At 42.3% G+C, this 20731-nt stretch overlaps 2 protein-coding genes across 9 annotated transcripts in view; both read right to left on the minus strand.

Annotated features, from left to right (window-relative positions):
• Window positions 1-986, minus strand: part of ddx31 (DEAD (Asp-Glu-Ala-Asp) box polypeptide 31) — a 55608-nt gene extending 54622 nt beyond the window's left edge. The window contains exons 1-2 of one of the 5 annotated variants that reach the window (XM_020476026.2): window positions 869-979; window positions 411-542 (exon numbers count right to left, since the gene is read on the minus strand). In XM_020476026.2, the coding sequence (XP_020331615.1) occupies window positions 411-542; window positions 869-910 (174 nt within the window). In that variant the 5' untranslated portion in view covers window positions 911-979. Of the gene's footprint in view, window positions 1-410; window positions 543-672 lie in introns of all 5 variants that reach the window. The other 4 variants (XM_020476038.2, XM_020476032.2, XM_031807535.1 and 1 more) reach the window with 4 other exon arrangements.
• A 12578-nt stretch (window positions 987-13564) lies between these two features.
• The window catches only part of ak8 (adenylate kinase 8), a 69606-nt gene continuing 62439 nt past the window's right edge, over window positions 13565-20731 (minus strand). For all 4 annotated transcript variants that reach the window (XM_020476087.2, XM_020476096.2, XM_020476071.2 and 1 more), the window contains 2 exons: window positions 14874-14954; window positions 13565-13929 (listed from right to left, as the gene is read on the minus strand). In XM_020476087.2, coding sequence (XP_020331676.1) covers window positions 13695-13929; window positions 14874-14954 — 316 coding nt within the window. In that variant the 3' untranslated portion in view covers window positions 13565-13694. The remainder of the gene's footprint in view (window positions 13930-14873; window positions 14955-20731) is intronic.

Raw genomic sequence — 20731 nt, forward strand, 5'->3', positions numbered from 1 at the left:
AAAACTGACTCGCTATGCAGCCGATATTTTCAAAATGTAAACCCTTATCATGTTCTTATGTTTGTCCTCTGTTGCTTAATGCCACCGTTTGCTGAAACCATACTTTATAATAAAACGTTAATCAAATATAACCTCAGCGGGAATGTTCATTCATGTGCCAATTTAATCTCAACAAGTAAACAGTCGGTTGTTGTATTTGATTCACGTTTTATTTTTTAAAAGTATGACATCAGAAAAAAACAGAGGAGAACGTAGGTACACTGTATGAACAACTGCATAGCGAGTCGGAGGTTCAGTTAAAAAAATCTATAGTTTGTACTCAACTCCGTGAATAAAATCACCGTGGAGTTAAGGTACTTGGCAAAGATTTAACAAAACTCGTGACATTGTTGTGACCCGAGTTTACCTACCAAAGCCCATTTCTCCTGAGACGTTGGTCTCTGATAACTCTTCGAGTGACATGCTGGAGCTGAGTCAGACGAGAGGTTCAACATCAACGTATCCTCTGCCATGGTGACTGGTGGGATACGATACACGTCCCTCTGCAACACACACAAAAATGATCCCATAGCTAGCTAGTTGTACATGTCTGCTACAGCTAAATGTGACATTATGACATCATGTGAATGTAAAGTTAATCCAAATGTGTCAGTCCTAGGCATTACATGTTACCTTTACCAGTCTAGTGCTATGATCTGAGGCACCGATTCACACGTGTGTGCAGTTAGCTAAATTAGCTAGCTAGCTAGCTAGCTATTGAAAACGTGTCCTGCTACGTTACCCTGAAAGTCAGCAGTCTTCCCCCTCCACGTTGGTCTCACAAATAATATAGTGGTGCAATTAGTCGACTGAATTTCAATTTACCCACAATCAGTCCAAAAAACGTTTTTGTTGTTTTTAGATCAAGCATGGATGTCCTGGATTTGGGTAACTTCCCTTTCCAACGTCACTTCCTTGGGCGTTCCCTTCTGTTCAAGCGCATCGATTTTGACCAAAAGCTAGACGGGACCACATGTCTAGACGGGTTACAGCTTTTGTCAAATTGACATCAAAAGTTGATAAACAAATAAAATAGCTAACCCAAACCCTTTTCCTAACATTAACCTAATTATCCTAACCTTTTGCGTAAGTTATCCTAAACCTGCTACTAACCAATCAGTATAAAATCTAATGAAGAATTTTCAAAAATTGCTTTACCCACCTGTATTCTGGCTCTGGCCCAACCAATGGGTGCTCACAATACCGTCTGGAGTACGCCAAATAAAAATGTGATTAACATTTTTTTCTTTACATTTTCAAACAATCCATTTATATTTTGCAATGGGGCTATACATTTGGGTGAGTTTTTTTTCTCGCCTGAGTAGCCTCGTTTAACTGCAAAAAATAAAATTAAACCATTGAGTGTTCAGCAGAATAAAACACAATGTTTATTTTTATTTTTATTTTTATTTAACCTTTATTTAACCAGGTAGGCTAGTTGAGAACAAGTTCTCATTTGCAACTGCGACCTGGCCAAGATAAAGCATAGCAGTGTGAGCAGACAACAAAGAGTTACACATGGAGTAAACAATTAACAGGTCAATAACACAGTAGAAAACAAAGGGGGAGTCTATATACAATGTGTGCAAAAGGCATGAGGAGGTAGGCAAATAATAAAAATTTTGCAGATTAACACTGGAGTGATGAATGATCAGATGGTCATGTACAGGTAGAGATATTGGTGTGCAAAAGAGCAGAAAAGTAAATAAATAAAAACAGTATGGGGATGAGGTAGGTGAAGAAGGGTGGGCTATTTACCAATAGACTATGTACAGCTGCAGCGATCAGTTAGCTGCTCAGATAGCTGATGTTTGAAGTTGGTGAGGGAGATAAAAGTCTCCAACTTCAGCGATTTTTGCAATTCGTTCCAGTCACAGGCAGCAGAGTACTGGAACGAAAGGCGGCCAAATGAGGTGTTGGCTTTAGGGATGATCAGTGAGATACACCTGCTGGAGCGCGTGCTACGGATGGGTGTTTGCCATAGTGACCAGTGAGCTGAGATAAGGCGGAGCTTTACCTAGCATGGACTTGTAGATGACCTGGAGCCAGTGGGTCTGGCGACGAATATGTAGCGAGGGCCAGCCGACTAGAGCATACAAGTCGCAGTGGTGGGTGGTATAAGGTGCTTTAGTGACAAAACGGATGGCACTGTGATAAACTGCATCCAGTTTGCTGAGTAGAGTGTTGGAAGCCATTTTGTAGATGACGTCGCCGAAGTCGAGGATCGGTAGGATAGTCAGTTTTACTAGGGTAAGCTTGGCGGCGTGAGTGAAGGAGGCTTTGTTGCGGAATAGAAAGCCGACTCTTGATTTGATTTTCGATTGGAGATGTTTGATATGAGTCTGGAAGGAGAGTTTGCAGTCTAGCCAGACACCTAGGTACTTATAGACGTCCACATATTCTAGGTCGGAACCATCCAGGGTGGTGATGCTAGTCGGGCATGCCTTGTCAAATAATTAACATCCAATCACATTAACCATTACTCTCTCGTGGGAATTCCACTAACGGTCCATATGTAGCCAAACGTAGCTGATGCTCATGTTGGTGTCTGTACTGATGGTGCAAAAGCCATGACAGGGAGACATACAGTAGTGGAGTGGTAATGCGCGTGCATCCCGACGCCACTTGGGTACACTGCAGCATCCACCGAGAGGCTCTTGCTGCCAAAGGAATGCCTGACAGCTTGAAAGACGTTTTGGACAAATTGTTAACTTTGTTAAAGCAAGGCCCCTGGTGTATTTTCTGCGCTATGCAATGATATGGGCAGCGACCATGTAACGATTTTACAACATACAGAAGTGCGCAGTATTGACATGTTTTTTTTTTGTTGAGAGAGGAGCTTAAAGTTTTCTTTACTGACCATAATTTTCACTTGTCTGAACGCTTGCATGATGACAAGTTTCTCACACGTTTTTCTCACCTGAATGATCAGAATCCAGGATTACAGGGACTCTCTGCAACTATATTCAATGTGTGGGACAAAATTGAGGCTATGATTAAGAAGTTGGAGCTCTTTGTCTGCAATAACACACAGGTCTTTCCATCATTGAATGATTTTTTGTGTGCAAATGAACTCAAGCTTACAGACAATGTCACATTTGATAAACGAGGCACCTGAGTGAGTTGGGTGCGCAATTACACAGGTACTTTCCGAAATGGATGACACAGTCAACTGGATTCGTTATCCCTTTCATGCCCTGCCTCCAGTCCACTTACCGATATCTGAACAAGAGAGCCTCATCGAAATTGCAACAAGCAGTTCTGTGAAAATTTAATTTAATCAGAAGCCACTGTCATTTTCTGGATTGGGCTGTGCTCAGAGTATTCCGCCTTGAAAAATCGCACTGTTAAGACACCGATGCCCTTTGCAACCACGTACCTATGTGAGAGGGGATTCTTCGCCCTCACTAGCATGAAAACTAAATACAGGGACAGACTGTGTGTGGAAAATGATTTAAGACAGAGACTCTCTCCAATACAACCCAACATTGCAGAGTTATGTGCATCCTTTCAAGCACACCCTTCTCATTTACCTGTGGTGATTTATTCACAATTTTTGATTAACAAATAAAGTTTTATATGTAACATGACTAAATAAAGAACAACATTATTGATTATTATTATTATATTATTATTTGTGCCCTGGTCCGGTAAGAGCTCTTTTTCACTTCCCACGAGCCAGGTTGTGACAAAAACTCACAATTATTCTTATGTTTAATAAATGTATAGTGTGTGTGGCAGGCTTATGATGGCAAAAAAACTACATTTGAGAGTAAGCTGACCCTGGTGCTAGAGGGGGTACGCAGCTGGAGGTTGAATGTTTGAAGGGGTACGGGACTATAACAAATTTGTGAACCACTGGTCTAGATAGCATAAAAATTCCATTCTAGAAATCGTTGAGGAGGAACTCAGTTCCAGACTCAAGTACCGTTTACATGCTAAGTAATAATTCAATATTAAACTATAGCAGTAGGCAGATTAAGCAGTAGTCTTTTTTACTCCTTTTTCTCCCCAATTTTGTGATATCAAGTTGGTAGTTACAGTCTTGTCCCATCGCTGCAACTCCCGTACGGACTTGGGAGAGGCGACCCCGCCAAGCCGCACTGCTTTTTGACACACTGCTCGCTTAACCCACAAGCCAGCCGCACCAATGTGTTTGAGGAAACAGCCCACCACAGGAGTTGCTAGAGCACGATGGGACAAGGACATCCTGGCCGGCCAAACCCTCCCCTAACCCAGACGATGGTAGGCCAATTGTGCGCCGCCTCATGGGTCTCCCGGTCCTGGCCGATTGCAACACAGCCCGGGATCGAACCCGGATCTGTAGTGACGCCGCTAGCACTGCGATGCAGTGCCTTAGACCACTGCTCCACCCAGGAGGCTAAACACGTGGTTTTCTGAGTAATCTTTCGAATTATTAGGACATGTAAACACCTTGATCAGCGTTCCATCTGTGTATTTGATCAGCGCATGTACTAGCACTAGTTGAGCGAGCTTCAATCTTTAGTCCAAGTGAAGTGAGTTCGGAAAAACTGAATGTATGCATCTTAGGTTGTGCCTACTTGAAACATAACGGAGGTTCATTGTCAATCCGACTTCTGCATTCCGAGCAGCATTTACGCTGATATGGCCTCTGCAGAAGTGAGTATCACAAACTTCTTGCACTTTGCCGAGCAGCACAGAGCTGTTGTAAAGGAAGTTGTCAAGGAAGTGAGTTTGTGTTTATACAGAACCTACTGCCCTCACCTACCGTCAACCATATTGTTACAGAATTTGAGAGGCACATTGCAATGTGGTAGGGTCTCTGCAAGCCTCCAGAGGTTCCACAATTGCGTCACTCCATCCATACGGCGCCTCCGACCACATTTCAGATCAAGCATGCATTGGCTCTTACATGCCACTATCAGAATATGAAGATTGCATCGAAGAGACAGGTCTAGATGCACAGAAGTTGCTTTGTGGTCTGAATGTGTTCAGATCTGGTTGACCACTCGGAGGTGGTCAATGATGCATTGTGTGCAGATATCTCAGAGCCAACTTATGCTTGATCCGAAAATGTATCCGAGAATGTGGTCAGAGGCTGTATGGATAGTGTGACGCAATGAGGAGCCTAGAGGCATGCAGAGGCCAAATTGAGCTCCATACTGCATCGCCATGCACCTCTCTCAAATTGTGTAACAATGTGGAGGGCTCCGCATTGACATGATTATTTGACAGTTGGTGAGGGAGGTCCTGTATAAACACCAACTCACTTTCTTGACCACTTCCTTCACAACAGCTCTACGCTGCTTGGCGAAGCGCAAGATGTATGAATTCCCTGACTTCTGCAGAGGCCATATCACAGTAAATGCTGCAAGGTCAATGCAGATGTCTGACTGACCATGCAGTGCCTTCAAGGGGTTTGCACAGAATAGACAAACAGGGCAGGTGGAGCGTACCACAGTGTTGCAATGTTGTTTTTCGGGGCACCTTGCTTGTCCAGGAGGCTGCCCGATCAACTTTCATCCTGTGCACAAAACACGTTTAGCTGGGCCAGATTATAATAATAAATGTTTGACTTTTTATCAATTTTTCTCCCCAATTTCATGGTATCCAATTGGTAGTTACAGTCTTGTCTCATCGCTGCAACTCAAGTACAGACTTGGGAGAGGCAAAGGTCGAGGGCAAATCGTCAATAAAAATAAATGTTCTACCACAGAGACCATGTTATTTTTGGGAAGTATATTTGATTCTGAGTTCAGACATATAAAGTTTGTATGTGAAAACTACTTCTAAAGCCGTGCCTAGACTTGGTAGTTCATGCAGCTTAATTATTCTGATCATAGAGTTCTTCTGATCATGGAATTCCGAACACGTCATGCATCTACACCTACATTTAAATGTGTCTATCATGAAAAACAGTGTGTCCGGGATTCCCTTTTCCCAAACTATATTCAAATGCCAGTATGCATTCTACAAACTGATGGCAGTAGCTAACCTCTGTAGTTAGCTAGCAAACAACGCAAAAGGTATTGCAACTGGATTAGCATAAATACTAAATATTAGCTAACTGGCCAGGAAGCATGTTCCTCATGCTAGGAAAGTATTTCCTCCAACATTATACTGGAGACTTGTGGGAGGATGATGATGTCGCCCACTGTAGGCGTTTTCATTCTTGTCCAGACTGAGGACCTCCAGAGGCTTAGCAATTGCGGCACACCATCCATACAGCGCCTCTGAACACATTTCGGATCAAGCATGAGTTGGTTCTTATTAATGCGCACAGCAAAGCCAGCTCAAAACAAAAGTGACTTAATTATCATGTGGAGTAATGAGTAGGATTCTGTTTTCACATGAAAAACAGATTGTTTTTGATAAAAACGCATTACCTGCCTTCCCAATGAAAACTAGTTGGACAATTAAAACATATATTTAATGGAAAATAATTGTTGTATGTTTCTGGACGATGCACTGCCTTGTTGACAACATTACCGAGCGGGGCAGATTACTTTTCATTTTGAGAAGGGCACTCCAGAAAAATATGTATATTCACTCACTATGAGCTGTCTTTGAAAGTTACCTTCCAGTAGCCATGTACAGTGGGGCAAAAAAGTATTTAGTCAGCCACCAATTGTGCAAGTTTTCCCACTTAAAAAAGATGAGAGAGGACTGTAATTTTCAACATAGGTTCACTTCAACTATGACAGACAAAATTAGAAAAAAAAATCCAGAAAATCACATTGTAGGATTTTTAATGAATTTATTTGCAAATTATGGTGGAAAATAAGTATTTGGTCAGTAACAAAAGTTTATCTCAATACTTTGTTATATACCCTTTGTTGGCAATGACAGAGGTCAAACGTTTTCTGTAAGTCTTCACAAGGTTTTCATACACTGTTGCTGGTATTTTGGCCCATTCCTCCATGCAGATCAACACAGACTTTCAACTCCCTCCAAAGATTTTCTATGGGGTTGAGATCTGGAGACTGGCTAGGCCACTCCAGGACCTTGAAATGCTTCTTGCCCCCTTAAGTTAATACTTTGTAGCGCCACCTTTTGCTGCGATTACAGCTGTAAGTCGCTTGGGGTATGTCTCTATCAGTTTTGCACATCAAGAGACTGAAATTTTTTCCCATTCCTCCTTGCAAAACAGCTCGAGCTCAGTGAGGTTGGATGGAGAGCATTTGTGAACAGCAGTTTTCAGTTCTTTCCACAGATTCTCGATTGGATTCAGGTCTGGACTTTGACTTGGCCATTCTAACACCTGGATATGTTTATTTTTTAACCATTCCATTGTAGATTTTGCTTTATGTTTTGGATCATCGTCTTGTTGGAAGACAAATCTCCGTCCCAGTCTCAGGTCTTTTGCAGACTCCATCAGGTTTTCTTCCAGAATGGTCCTGTATTTGGCTCCAACCATCTTCCCTGTCCCTGCTGAAGAAAAGCAGGCCCAAACCATGATGCTGCCACCACCATGTTTGACAGTGGGGATGGTGTGTTCAGGGTGATGAGCTGTGTTGCTTTTACGCCAAACATAACGTTTTGCATTGTTGCCAAAAAGTTCAATTTTGGTTTCATCTGACCAGAGCACCTTCTTCCACATGTTTGGTGTGTCTCCCAGGTGGCTTGTGGCATTTTTAAACAACACTTTTTATGGATATCTTTAAGAAATGGCTTTCTTCTTGCCACTCTTCCATAAAGGCCAGATTTGTGCAATATACGACTGATTGTTGTCCTATGGACAGAGTCTCCCACCTCAGCTGTAGATCTCTGCAGTTCATCCAGAGTGATCATGGGCCTCTTGGCTGCATCTCTGATCAGTCTTCTCCTTGTATGAGCTGAAAGTTTAGAGGGACGGCCAGGTCTTGGTAGATTTCCAGTGGTCTGATACTCCTTCCATTTCAATATTATCGCTGGCACAGTGCTCCTTGGGATGTTTAAAGCTTGGGAAATCTTTTTGTATCTAAATCCGGCTTTAAACTTCTTCACAACAGTATCTCGGACCTGCCTGGTGTGTTCCTTGTTCTTCATGATGCTCTGTGCGCTTTTAACGGACCTCTGAGACTATCACAGTGCAGGTGCATTTATACGGAGACTTGATTACACACAGGTGGATTGTATTTATCATCATTAGTCATTTAGGTCAACATTGGATCATTCAGAGATCCTCACTGAACTTCTGGAGAGAGTTTGCTGCACTGAAAGTAAAGGGGCTGAATAATTTTGCACGCCCAATTTTTCAGTTTTTGATTTGTTAAAAAAGTTTGAAATATCCAATAAATGTTCTTCCACTTCATGATTGTGTCCCACTTGTTGTTGATTCTTCACAAAAAAATACAGTTTTATATCTTTATGTTTGAAGCCTGAAATGTGGCAAAAGGTTGCAAAGTTCAAGGGGGCCGAATACTTTCGCAAGGCACTGTATATATTTCTTTTACCCCCTTTTTCTGGTTGTCTCATTGTCGTTGGTGATCAGGCCTACCACCAAACTTAATGATGGTGTTTGAGTTGTGTGCAGCCACACAGTCGTGGATGAACAGGGAGTACAGGAGGGGACTAAGTACACACCCCTGAGGGGCCCCCGTGTTGAGAGTCCGCTTGGCGGATGTGTTGTTGCCTACACTCACTACCTGGTGGCTGCCTGTCAGGAAGTCCAGGGTCAAGTTGCAGAGGGAGGTGTTCAGTCTCAGGGTCCTGAGATTAGTGATGAGCTTGGAGGTCACTATGGTGTTGAATGCTGAGCTGTAGTCATTGAACATCATTCTCACATAGGTGTTCCTCTTGTCCAGGTGAGAGAGGGCAGTGCGGTGCAGTAGAGATTGCATCATCTCTAGATCTTGTGGGGCGGTATGAGAATTGGAGTGCGTCCAGGGTGTCTGATGGTGTTGATGTGAGCCATGACCAGCCTTTCAAAGCCTTTCATGGCTTCAAATGTGAGTGCTACGGGGCAATCGTCATGTAGACTACATCGTCATGTAGACAGTGGCTTTGAAAGATGGACGATTGTTGTGGCACGTTTGGCAGGAGCTTCAGTGACAAAGACTGCTCAACTTGCTGATGATTCATGATATGCCATGGCCGTCTCAGTCACCAGGACTTAATCCAATTGAACACTTATAGGACATTCTGGAGTGGCGCATGAGACAGCGTTTTCCATCACCATCAACAAAACACCAAATTATGGAATTTATCGTAGAAGAATGGTGTCAAATCACTCCAATAGAGTTCCAGACACTTGTAGAATCTATGCCAAATTGCATTGAAGCTGTTCTGGCAGCTCGTGTTTGCCCAACACCCTATTAAGACACTTTATGTTGGTGTATCCTTTATTTTGGCAGTTACCTGTAAATACAACATAAATAAGTACTACTAGCTCAGTAGATAAATATATTTACATTAAATTAAAAGAAAGCAAAAATATCAAAGCACAGGACAGAAGCATACTAACATTTAAATGTAAACACTGAAATTAGACTGGAAGACCAAGGACATGAATTATGAATATGGGGTTCATGTTCAATTTAAACCTATAATAAGCTTAATTGTGCAGATCAAAAGCATATTCCCCCATCAACACAGAGGTTAAACTTTGTTACAGTTAAATTCCCTTAGTATGAAGGTGACCCCTGATCTCAACTAGTTGCTGTTTAACACTTTGACCTGTCTGTCTGATGTACAGTACCAGCCAAAAGTTTGGACACATCTACTCATTAAAGGGCTGTTCTTTATTTTTTACTATTTTCAACATTGTAGAATTAATAGTGAAGACATCAAAACTATGAAATAGCACATATGGAACCAAAAAAAGTGTTCAACAAAACATATTTTAGATTCTTCAAAGTAGCCACCCTTTGCTTTGGTGACAGCTTTGCACACTCTTGGCATTCTCTCAACCAGCTTCATGAGGAATGCTTTTCCAACAGTCTCAAAGGAGTTCCCACATACGCTGAGCACTTGTTGGCTGCTTTTCCTTCAATCTGCAGCCCAATCCATCCCAAACCATCTCAATTGGGTTGAGGTCGGAGGATTGTGGAGGCCAGGTCATCTGATGCAGCACTCCATCACTCTCCTTCTTGGTCAAACAGCCCTTACTGGAGGTGTGTTGGGTCATTGTCCTGTTGAAAAACAAATGACAGTCCCACAAAGCACAAACCACCGTGCTCAATATTTGTTCGCGTATTTGGATTTTCAAATCATCTGATCCATAGTCCTACTTTCTCATGTGTTCTCTGTCGTGCTTTCATTTTTACCAGGTCCCTATGGGTACTGGTCAAAAACATGGTCAAAAGTAGTGCACTAAATAGGGAATAGGGTGTCATTTGGGACGTAGACCAGAATGTAATTTGTCAAAATGTAATTTTGAAATAAGACTGTCTTTGAAACACTCGTTATTTATGAAATGTTCTCAGAATAATTATTCAATAAAATTCTTAGACAAATTTTTTTATACTGTACATAAAAGGAATCCTCCTCATCAACTTAAGTAAAACAAATCATCTTATTCATATCCCAGACACTTCTACAGTATAACCCTTTCCTTGGCTTTTGTAGAGGTATGGATAGAGATGTATACATATGAAAGTGGACATGATCCTCTGGGTCCCTACTCATCGACTCCCAGTCCCATCTTTAATCATGAGGCAGTCACCTCGGTGTTACCCAACCCATTGCTTGCTTTGGGGACTGTATGTAGCCTACTGCTCCCCCGGCACATGTTCTCAACTAAGGGTTAATAATATTTAACTATGTGCACTCTGACCTCACTAATTAAAATGAATCTCACATCTGCCCACAGGATCGGGCCCTCATTACTGTGCCATGTCATTAGACCAACAAGGCCCTTGGGAGGGATTCAATATGTGTCATGACTCTCATGTGAGGACCCAAAGATCAGGTTACAATGGATCAATGTCTACAGAGCCCTCTCACCCACAGAGGGGAGGAGGGATTGGTGTTGGGGTTTTATGACACCTCATGCCAATCGTAAATAGTATGCAGCAGACGACTCCTTTTGGTCTCTAGTACTGGTGATTGGAATCGCTTTGTTACAGAAGATTTTGCTGCCCAAAAACTCTAATGTCCAAAAGTGAACACTGGGACAATATTTTCAATATCCGAATGTGGGGAACGATGAGAGATGGAATATGGGAAATGAATGTCTATTTTGTGACGTAATTTAAAATGGTATAAAAGTGATATAATGAAAATATTGTAACTTGAAGAGCTTTCACACTGTGTATGTCAGGTTTACATCCTTTATGATGTGTCGGAAATATCAAGGATGAAGATGTTTTTGTTAAGATATGAATGATCGTTTAGTGTTCGAACAAGTTCATAGTTTTGATGATACATTGCCAGTAACTAGCCACACCCAAGGGAGCTCAGAAAGCATGTCAGTATGACGGAAACGCCCCTTTTTACCTAAGTGTATAAAATATTGAGTTAAGAATTAACATACCAGACTAGGACTTAAGCTGCAGCTAGGTCACGACCCTGAAAATCAACACGAGTTGAAGACGACAAAGTAGCCTCTAACAATCAATGTTACGGTAGAGTAGCTGTTCTAAGTACTGTATCTAAGAAAGTGAATTTAAGTAGGACCATCCGGTTATTCTCTTCAAATCATCATTGACTACACTGCTCTCATCACCCCAATGGGGATCATCGACACGGCTGATTAGCTGTTCTCAGAAGACCACTCTTCCAGAAAGAGTGAAAGTAAACACAGACAACTAAGAAGAAGGACATTGTGACCTCTTGTGGACAATCAGAGCCTTACACTTAAGAACTAAGGAGAAGGCCCAATCGAACCCTTTTTAAGAAGCGGAAGCCTTTTTACGAAGGCCTGGATCCAACAGAGATACACGACGAAGGAAGACATTCAACACGTAATACATGCATTACTCAGGGAAAAGTGTTATGATTGCTATGAGAGTAGTTCCCAAATGTATCTATATGTTATCTCTCTTTCTCTTTAACTCTCCATCTTTTGTAACAAGTGTCATATTGTGTTAATCTGCTAGGGACCTGTTTTCATTGTATTAAGTTTCTAATAAATAACCTGTACCATGCGTGTGTGTATCCTGTGTTATCATTTAGTTAGTTAGTAAATAAATAATCAAATCAATGTGTGTGTTACGGGATGATCAGCAAAACTCGGCTTTGTGCAGATTCAAGTCTACGACACATTCAGAATGAGACTGACATGAGGTAATGATTAATAAGTGACTGTTATCGATATATAACATATATTTAGAGTTTAATTCGGGAGATGGTAACTATAAACAACTTCTTCCGTGGTGCCCCAAATTCCTAATGAGTTAATTGTTAAATTATTAATTTAATCGGGGAACAATTAAACATAGTTGATTCGATAAATAACAGACATCACATTAATGAAAGTCAATTCATGTCACGACAAATACAACATCATAATATGGAGCAAGTTCTTTGTTAACTTACATTCAGAAAACATGCTTTGTAGTGGTATTGTTTGAGTTGATTGACAAGTCCATTTTCTGAGTTGAGACCAACAACGAATACAGAACTTCGAAATAGATTCTGATGCTTATGATAAGATGGACAAGTCTGTCTTCTCACCTGCATTTACAGGTAGTCTGCATTTACACTACAGACAAAAATATCAAGTAAGCAATCCCCCACATCATGAAAACAGACTTGTCTACTAAATAAATCAGAACTACACTGATTAGTGGAACACAAAAAAATAAAGAGGGCATGGGATTTGGTTGCTTTACTCTAGAGTACAAAACTTTCAAACACCACCACATCCCACTACTAAAATATTCAAGGGAGATGCATATTATGTTCAAACTCATCTGCAGTATTGAAATCTGCCTGGACCAGTCATTGGGGACTTAACTACTGCACTAAAGTCTCCCTGATTTCTAACTAATGGCTCCCCTGTACAGAGGACTTGAACCAAGCAGCAGTGTTACTTCTATATGGTAATAAAGCAGAGTTAACCAGTGCACCTTGTGAAGATTAGGGCCAGGAGCAGTGGTGAGAAAAGTACTCAATTGTCATACTTGAGTAAAAGTAAAGATACCTTAATATAAAATGCCTCAAGTAAAAGTGAAAGTCACAAAGTAAATTCTACTTCAGTATCAAAAGTAAATGTACAAATCATTTCAAATTCCTTATATTAAGCAAAACAGACGACATCATTTTCTTTTATTTTTTTGTGTACGGATAGCCAGGGTCACACTCCATCACTCAGACATAATTTACAAACGAAGCATTTGTGTTTAGTGAGTCCGCCAGATCAGGTGCAGTAGGGAAGATCAGAGATGTTCTCTTGATAAGTGTGTGAATTGGACCATTTTCCTGTCAAGTACTTTTGGGTGTCAGGGAAAATGTATGGAGTAAAAAGTACATTATTTTCTTTAGGGATGTAGTGAAGTAAAAGTTTTAAAAAGTACTACTTCAGTAGTACTTTAAAGTATTTAAAAGAAGTTTACACCACTGGTCAGGAGGCCACAGACAAAGTGGATGCGGAAACAAATGACAACGATGACGGCTTCAGTGGGTTTGAACAATAAACTCCTTTTATTTCTACAATTAAGATTCCAATACGTTATACTAACTAAAAAGGATCTTCACTCTGCTTGTGTTAATGTAAAATCATGAGGGTGGGTGGGGGTCTCGATTAGAATTCAGGCATCGTTTTGAAGACGTCCGACTAGACGACTCTCTAGGGACTCAAAGACGGTGTGTGGGTCCTGGTCAGCGTTGATATGCACCGCCTCAGGGTAGAGGTCCTGCAGGGAGGAAGCATTGGCCCAGTACTCCTTTAGCTCCCGGAGCAGTTGGGCCTCGGAGTCCTTGGGATTGAACTGCAGACGGGTCTGCACCTCAGGACTGGGGGCTGGCTTATACAGTGAGTGGTATCTGTCGGGCAAAAATAAAGACTAAGAATAACAAAGGACGAGGAATAAACAACAGAGAACTTTGTACATCAGACTATGGGAACATCCCCATTTAATGGCACCCACTTTTCTATATATTGGACTACTTTTGACCAGAACCCTATGGGTCATGGTCAAAAGTAGTGCACTAAATAGGGAATATGGTAACATTTGGGACACAGACTGTGTTTCAAACTCATAAAAGACACACCCTCATCCACCTCGCCTTATGCCCTTAGGGGAATCCCCGCGGCCATATTTGTCGTCGGTCCAAATTATTAGCCAAGCAAGGGAAGTTTGCAACATAAGCCCCTCAGCCCTTGTTTTAAATGGAGTTTGCGAGTGTACAATTATGTTTACTCCGGGACCTGAAACCACCCATAATTCAATTTGTGATGATTGTACATCTGCTAAGAAAATTCAGCCAAAACTTAAAACCAACATTAATATGGAGAAGTCAACATACAAGTATAAGTTAAAAGGAATGTAAATAAGTTAGACATTTTGCTACCCTGACGTCACACTTACAGATTGTAACTTTCGATTTTCCTGATATAGTAGGATGGCTAACATTCGATGTTTGTGGATGAGTTGTCTTCTAGTCAAGATATGAAATGCAATCATAATTGATTGTAGTGCATATAAGGCACACACAACAGTTCCTTGATGACTGAAAACACAACCGTGGGTTGAACAAGTGACAAATTTCCGGTCAGGAGCGGTCCATTTAAAATGTATTCATTCTTCCCTTGGCCCTTGCCCTGCAAGTGTCAACTCGTCAGACATCATGATACGTCATCAGAAGTGTCCACCTAATTTGAGGGCTGAGGGGAGGGTATGTCTTTTAAGAGTTTGGAATGCAGCCGCTGTCTGTCATAGGGTCAACATCCCCATAAGCCTGAGCAATGACTGCGTCGCATGACTCACCTCTCTCCAGTGACAGGGTCGATTGACCTCAGAGTGACTCTCTCGATGGCCACATCGTCTGTCATCTCCAAAAAGAAGACCCTATGGCGAGAAAGGAAATGAACATTAGATATCCATCCAGAAATAGTTGCAAGGACTGTGATTAGCTGTACGAGCTTCATCTTAGGTTCATTTTAGGATAGGTCTAAAAACATTTCTCCACATACCACTAATGGTCATGTACCCCACACCCACTCAGGAGACAGCCAAAGTAAATATTTCACCTACTCTGTCCCCAGCACAAGTACAGGAAGTAAAGACCCTGATCCAAAAAACAGAGATGTGTTTTCAGAGGTACCAGGCCGAACTGAGGTTACGGCTCATGACATTGTTTCCATACCAGGGAGAAAAGTGAGCATGAGGCCATATCAGGTACCTGAGGTTCGACAGGCCGCGATTAGAACAGAGACAGAGAAAATGTTGGCAGCTGGAGTGTTTGAAGAGTCACATAGTGAATGGTCTAGCCCAATTGTGATGGTCTCCAAGCCTGATGGGTCTTTGCGGTTCTGTAACGACTTTCTGAAGGTCAATGAAATCTCCAAGTTCGATGCCTACCCCATGCCCCGAGTAGATGAACTGCTGGAGAAAATTGGTAAAGATCGGTACATTACGACCCTGGACCTAACCAAAGTTTACTGGCAAATTCCTCTGACTCCCAGAGCCAAAGAAAAGACAGCCTTTGCAACTCCTGACGGTTTGTTTCATAACACCGTCATGCCATTCGGCTTACACAGGGCCCCAGCCACCTTTCAACGGCCAATGTCCTAAAACCGCACCAAGCGTATGCCGCAGCCTATTTAGATGACGTGGGGATCTACAGCCCAGATTGGGAATCCCACTTCACCCGGGTACAGGCAGTGTTAGACGCCCTTAGGAAGGCACGGCGAACCCTTCTCACGGCGAAACCTGCCAATTTTTACGTGGAGTTAGAGGAAACAGAGTATCTGGGATACACCATGGGAAGAGGGTTAATCAAACCCCAACATAAGAAGGTGGAAGCAATTAGAGGATGGCCAAAACCAGTAAATAAGAAGCAGGTTCGAGCCTTCCTAGGGTTGACCAGTTACTACCGGAAATTCATTCCAAGTTATGCCACAGTGGCCGCCCCCACTTACCGACATGACTAGAACCAGAGGACCAGCATTTAGAACATTACAGGAGGCACTCTGCTGTAATCCAGTGCTGGTGGTACCAGACTTTGAGCGAGAGTTCGTGGTTCAGACGGATGCCTCAGAGGTCGGCTTGGGAGCCGTGCTATCCCAAGAGGTAGAAGGGGTGGAACACCCCGTCCTGTTTTTAAGCAGGAAGCTGGAACCACGGGAGGCCAACTACTCAGTCGTTGAGAAAGAGGCGCTGGCAGTAAATTGGGCTCTAGAAAGCCTGAAATCCTACCTGCTAGGGCGCCACTTCACCCTCATCAGTGACCATGCCCCACTCACTTGGATGCATAGGGCTAAAGAGAAGAACGCTCGGGTGATGCGGTGGTTTGAGTCTCCAACCGTTTCACTTTGACTTAAACCCAGAGCAGGGTTGGAAATGTGGATGGGTTATCCCGCATGCACGCATATTTTGCTCCGGTAGCTCAACCTAGGGGTCGAATCTAGGGGGGGAGATATGTGGCAAAGAAGGGGGTCGAGTGATAAATGGCAGATATGTGAGAGCAGAACTAATAAACGGGCTCTGCCCTCTCACTAAAATGGCCACACCGATCAGAACTACAGATCACAAAATGTCTGACCGCCAAAACTACTATTCCCAGAAGCAAGGGGAACGCTCAGAAAGTGGGGCCGACCCACAGATAACGGGTCAAGACAAACCAGGAAGAGAGAGAGGAAGGGCTGGAAGGATCTGTGAACCATAGAGAATGAGACAATATATATCAGCTGGATTTACCATGTATGAGCTGGACTGTTTGGACTTACTTGTTGGCGTTTGGTCCTGGACCTACCGAGAACCCAATTTGTATACCGAACCCTGCTATCCTTGACCTCACCTGCGGCCTGGGTGGACCAGGACAGGGAAACACACAGGTACTGTCCTGTTCGAAAGAACTCTCATTCTGGGGTTATTTTGGTGACGGTTTCCCGCTTAATTTGTGAAACTCTACTAATCTTGAAGAGGTTTGTCACAATACATTGTTAGATAAATATACAATATATTTCCTCCAGACAAACAATGATGACCAGTCACCTTTCTTGATATAAAACCCCAAAGTAAGCCACATAAGCCAGTGCCGGGTTTGGGATCGTCAAGGAACAATCACTTAGAGACCATTTCTCTTCCCTTTACTTCCACTTGAGAGAAGATGCCGGTTGGTATGCTTACTTACTACTCCTAAATGATTTTGTCTTCGAAATGTCCCATGAAAACAATAATGTTAATGCCTGAATATCCCTGTGCCTAACTGAAATAATCATGAGGGCAGCTAAGAGAAAGTGAATGGATCATGACGGTCTCCTGAGCAGGGACAACTTAATAATCGCGGGAATGTCCACACGGGTCTCTCCCAGGACACGCTGCTGCTTACGTAAAGTGCCTCTAATGGTGTGGTCAGGTGGAGGAACACCATGCTAACTGTCCTCGCCCCCTAGTCCCCGTCATCCCCTTCTAAACACCGGCCCCATAGTGGTCTCTGGAGGATCATAGGATGGTGACCTCTTGACTGTATTCACCATATCATAAATGTTTTACATTTACTTCAAGAGGAGAGTATATTGAAGGACCATTTGGAACATTTCAAATTACAAAGGATCAATTACACACACACTCCTCGGAATATACTGTGTGTGATACAGTATATAGGCCTACTAAAGCCCTTTGATATGCCTTCCATTCCATGATGTTCCCCAAGTGTTCCTAACTGTTACAGATTAAGAGACTGTGGCAGGGATGTCCTGACTGGCACATACTGAACAACATGTCACAGTGCTGTCAATCACCACTGTAAAACATTTCTAGACGAAGATTTTAAATGTATGCCTCGGAGAAAGCTTTGTGTGTGTGTGTGTGTGTGTGTGTGTGTGTGTGTGTGTGTGTGTGTGTGTGTGTGTGTGTGTGTGTGTGTGTGTGTGTGTGTGTGTGTGTCTGACTATGGTCAATTATTTTGGGGAGAGTGTCTTGAATTTTTTATGAATATTTGTCTTTAAAAAAAATAAAAAAAGAACTACTCTGCAAAGCTATTAGAATTAATATTTATGCCGCTACATGAAATATTCATGGTTAAACCAAGAAGATAAAAAAAGACTGATAGGAGAGTCAGTCTGGGTAGGGGGGTTGTAAGAGAAGAGATCATTTACATTGGGTGTTGTTTGTGGAACAGCTTGATGCTCTAAAACAAATGACTTACATAAACAAGAGTGCTCACAAGCGGAGATATGGGGAAAAATTGGAAAGAAACGTAAAGTGTGTGTGCACACTTGAATGAATGCACATGCATTTCTGTCTTTGTGTTTTAGGCATGTGGGTATATAACCTAAATTTGATGAGTGAGGAACGTACACACTGTACAAGTACCTCTTTTCTGCACAAAGACCCTGTCTGCATACCAAAATGGCACCCTATACACTATATAATGCACTTTGGGCTAGGGTCAAAAGTAGTGCACTGGGAAGTAGGGTGTCATTTGGGACGCAGACCTCCTCAACTAAACCAAGAGGCTCCACTCATCTGATCCCCCTGTATAGAACCAGAACCACCCCCCGCCCTCCCAACCCCCTGTCCTTATTTCTCCCCATTCCATCTTACCCAAATTAAGAAATTAATGAGGGGCATATTCTTTACAGCCCGCCTTGGCAATGTTTACCACTGATTAAATTAGAATGAAGGCCCTGTTGTATTATTTATAAGCCAATTAGAGGAAGTGTTAATTTGATACGGTCTGCTGGATAGTTAAAATACATCTGAGTGAGAGAGGGGTTGGGGTAGAAAGAGGAAGGCTCAAGCTGACATTTGTCCACAGCTCTCTAGGATTACATGGCTAATTGCCCTGCTTTATCTGCGTGTCACAAATCTGCATGCATATTTCACTGTTCACAAAGACTGATTGTTTAAACTCGTGTAAGGCCTTTAAGGAGCCACGGTGTGGCCAATGCGGAGTATAGCATAAAGCCCAATGATGGCTTAAAATGTTTGAGGGGTCTGGAGAAACCAATAAAATTGCCCAAATATGCCATATACAATGGGGAGAACAAGTATTTGATACACTGCCGATTTTGCAGGTTTTCCTACTTACAAAGCATGTAGAGGTCTGTATTTTTTAAAATCATAGCTACACTTCAACTGTGAGAGACGGAATCTAAAACAAAAATCCAGAAAATCACATTGTATGATTTTTAAGTAATTAATTAGCATTTTATTGCACGACATAAGTATTTGATACATCAGAAAAGCAGAACCTAATATTTGGAACAGAAACCTTTGTTTGCAATTACAGAGATCATACACACTGCAGCAGGGATTTTGGCCCACTCCTCCATACAGACCTTCTCCAGATCCGTCAGGTTTCGGGGCTGTCGCTGGGCAATACGGACTTCAGCTCCCTCCAAAGATTTTCTATTGGGTTCAGGTCTGGAGACTGGCTAGACCCCTCCAGGACCTTGAGATGCTTCTTACGGAGCCACTCCTTAGTTGCCCTGGCTGTGTGTTTCGGGTCGTTGTCATGCTGGAAGACCCAGACACGACCCATCTTCAATGCTCTTACTGAGGGAAGGAGGTTGTTGGCCAAGATCTCGTGATACATGGCCCCATCCATCCTCCCCTCAATACGGTGCTGGACATGCGCTGGCTTGAGCAGGGGGACCTTGCGTGAGCTGCAGGATTTTAATCCATGATGGCGTAGTGTGTTACTAATGGTTTTCTTTGAGACTGTGGTCCCAGCTCTCTTCAGGTCATTGACCAGGTCCTGCCGTGTAGTTCTGGGCTGATCCCTCACCGTTCTCATGAGCATTGATGCCCCACAGGGTGAGATCTTGCATGGAGCCCCAGACCGAGGGTGATTGACCGTCATCTTGAACTTCTTCCATTTTCTAATTCTAACTTCTTCCATTTTCCAATGGAAAAGTTCCAATGGGTTACATGTAAACACAAAAAAAAAAAACATTGATATGGGTGTTCCCTTTAGTCTAATGATGGCAATGATGCTTCCAAAATGGCTAGAATTTTAAGAAAAATAGTGAACAGGATTCACATGGCCATATTACCATAAATAATTGGCACATAAATACCAATGATGTCTTAACATGTTTGGTGGTGGTATGAAGAACATAATAATGGGCCCAAGTAGCCTAAGTATCGTATCCCATACATCCCATTCAAAAAGTTATGCCCACGTCCAAGTTATGTCCATTTCCATGTACATTCTAAGTACAGGGAAGGTTTCCTCTAGCATTTCTGGAAAATTACAAAATACAGAATAGCATATTATATATAATTTCAATCAGCAGACTTTAGGGAACACCAATACCAGTCAAAAGTTTGGACACACCTACTCATTCCAGGGTTTTTCATTATTTTTTAAAACTATTTTCTACATTGTAGAATAATAGTGAAGACATAAACTATGAAATAACACAAATGGAATCATGTAGTAACCAAAATAGTGTTAAACAAATCTAAATATATTTAATTTTTCAAAGTAGCTACCCTTTGCACACTCTTGGCATATAACATTTACATAAGTATTCAGACCCTTTACTCAGTACTTTGTTGAAGCACCTTTGGCAGCGATTACAGCCTTATCTTCTTAGGTATGACGCTACAAGCGTGGCACAACTGTATTTGGGGAGTTTCTCCCATTCTTCTCTGCAGATTCTCTCAAGCTC

The sequence above is a fragment of the Oncorhynchus kisutch genome, linkage group LG3, assembly GCF_002021735.2.
Source record: "Oncorhynchus kisutch isolate 150728-3 linkage group LG3, Okis_V2, whole genome shotgun sequence".
Classification (NCBI taxonomy): Eukaryota; Metazoa; Chordata; class Actinopteri; order Salmoniformes; family Salmonidae; genus Oncorhynchus; species Oncorhynchus kisutch.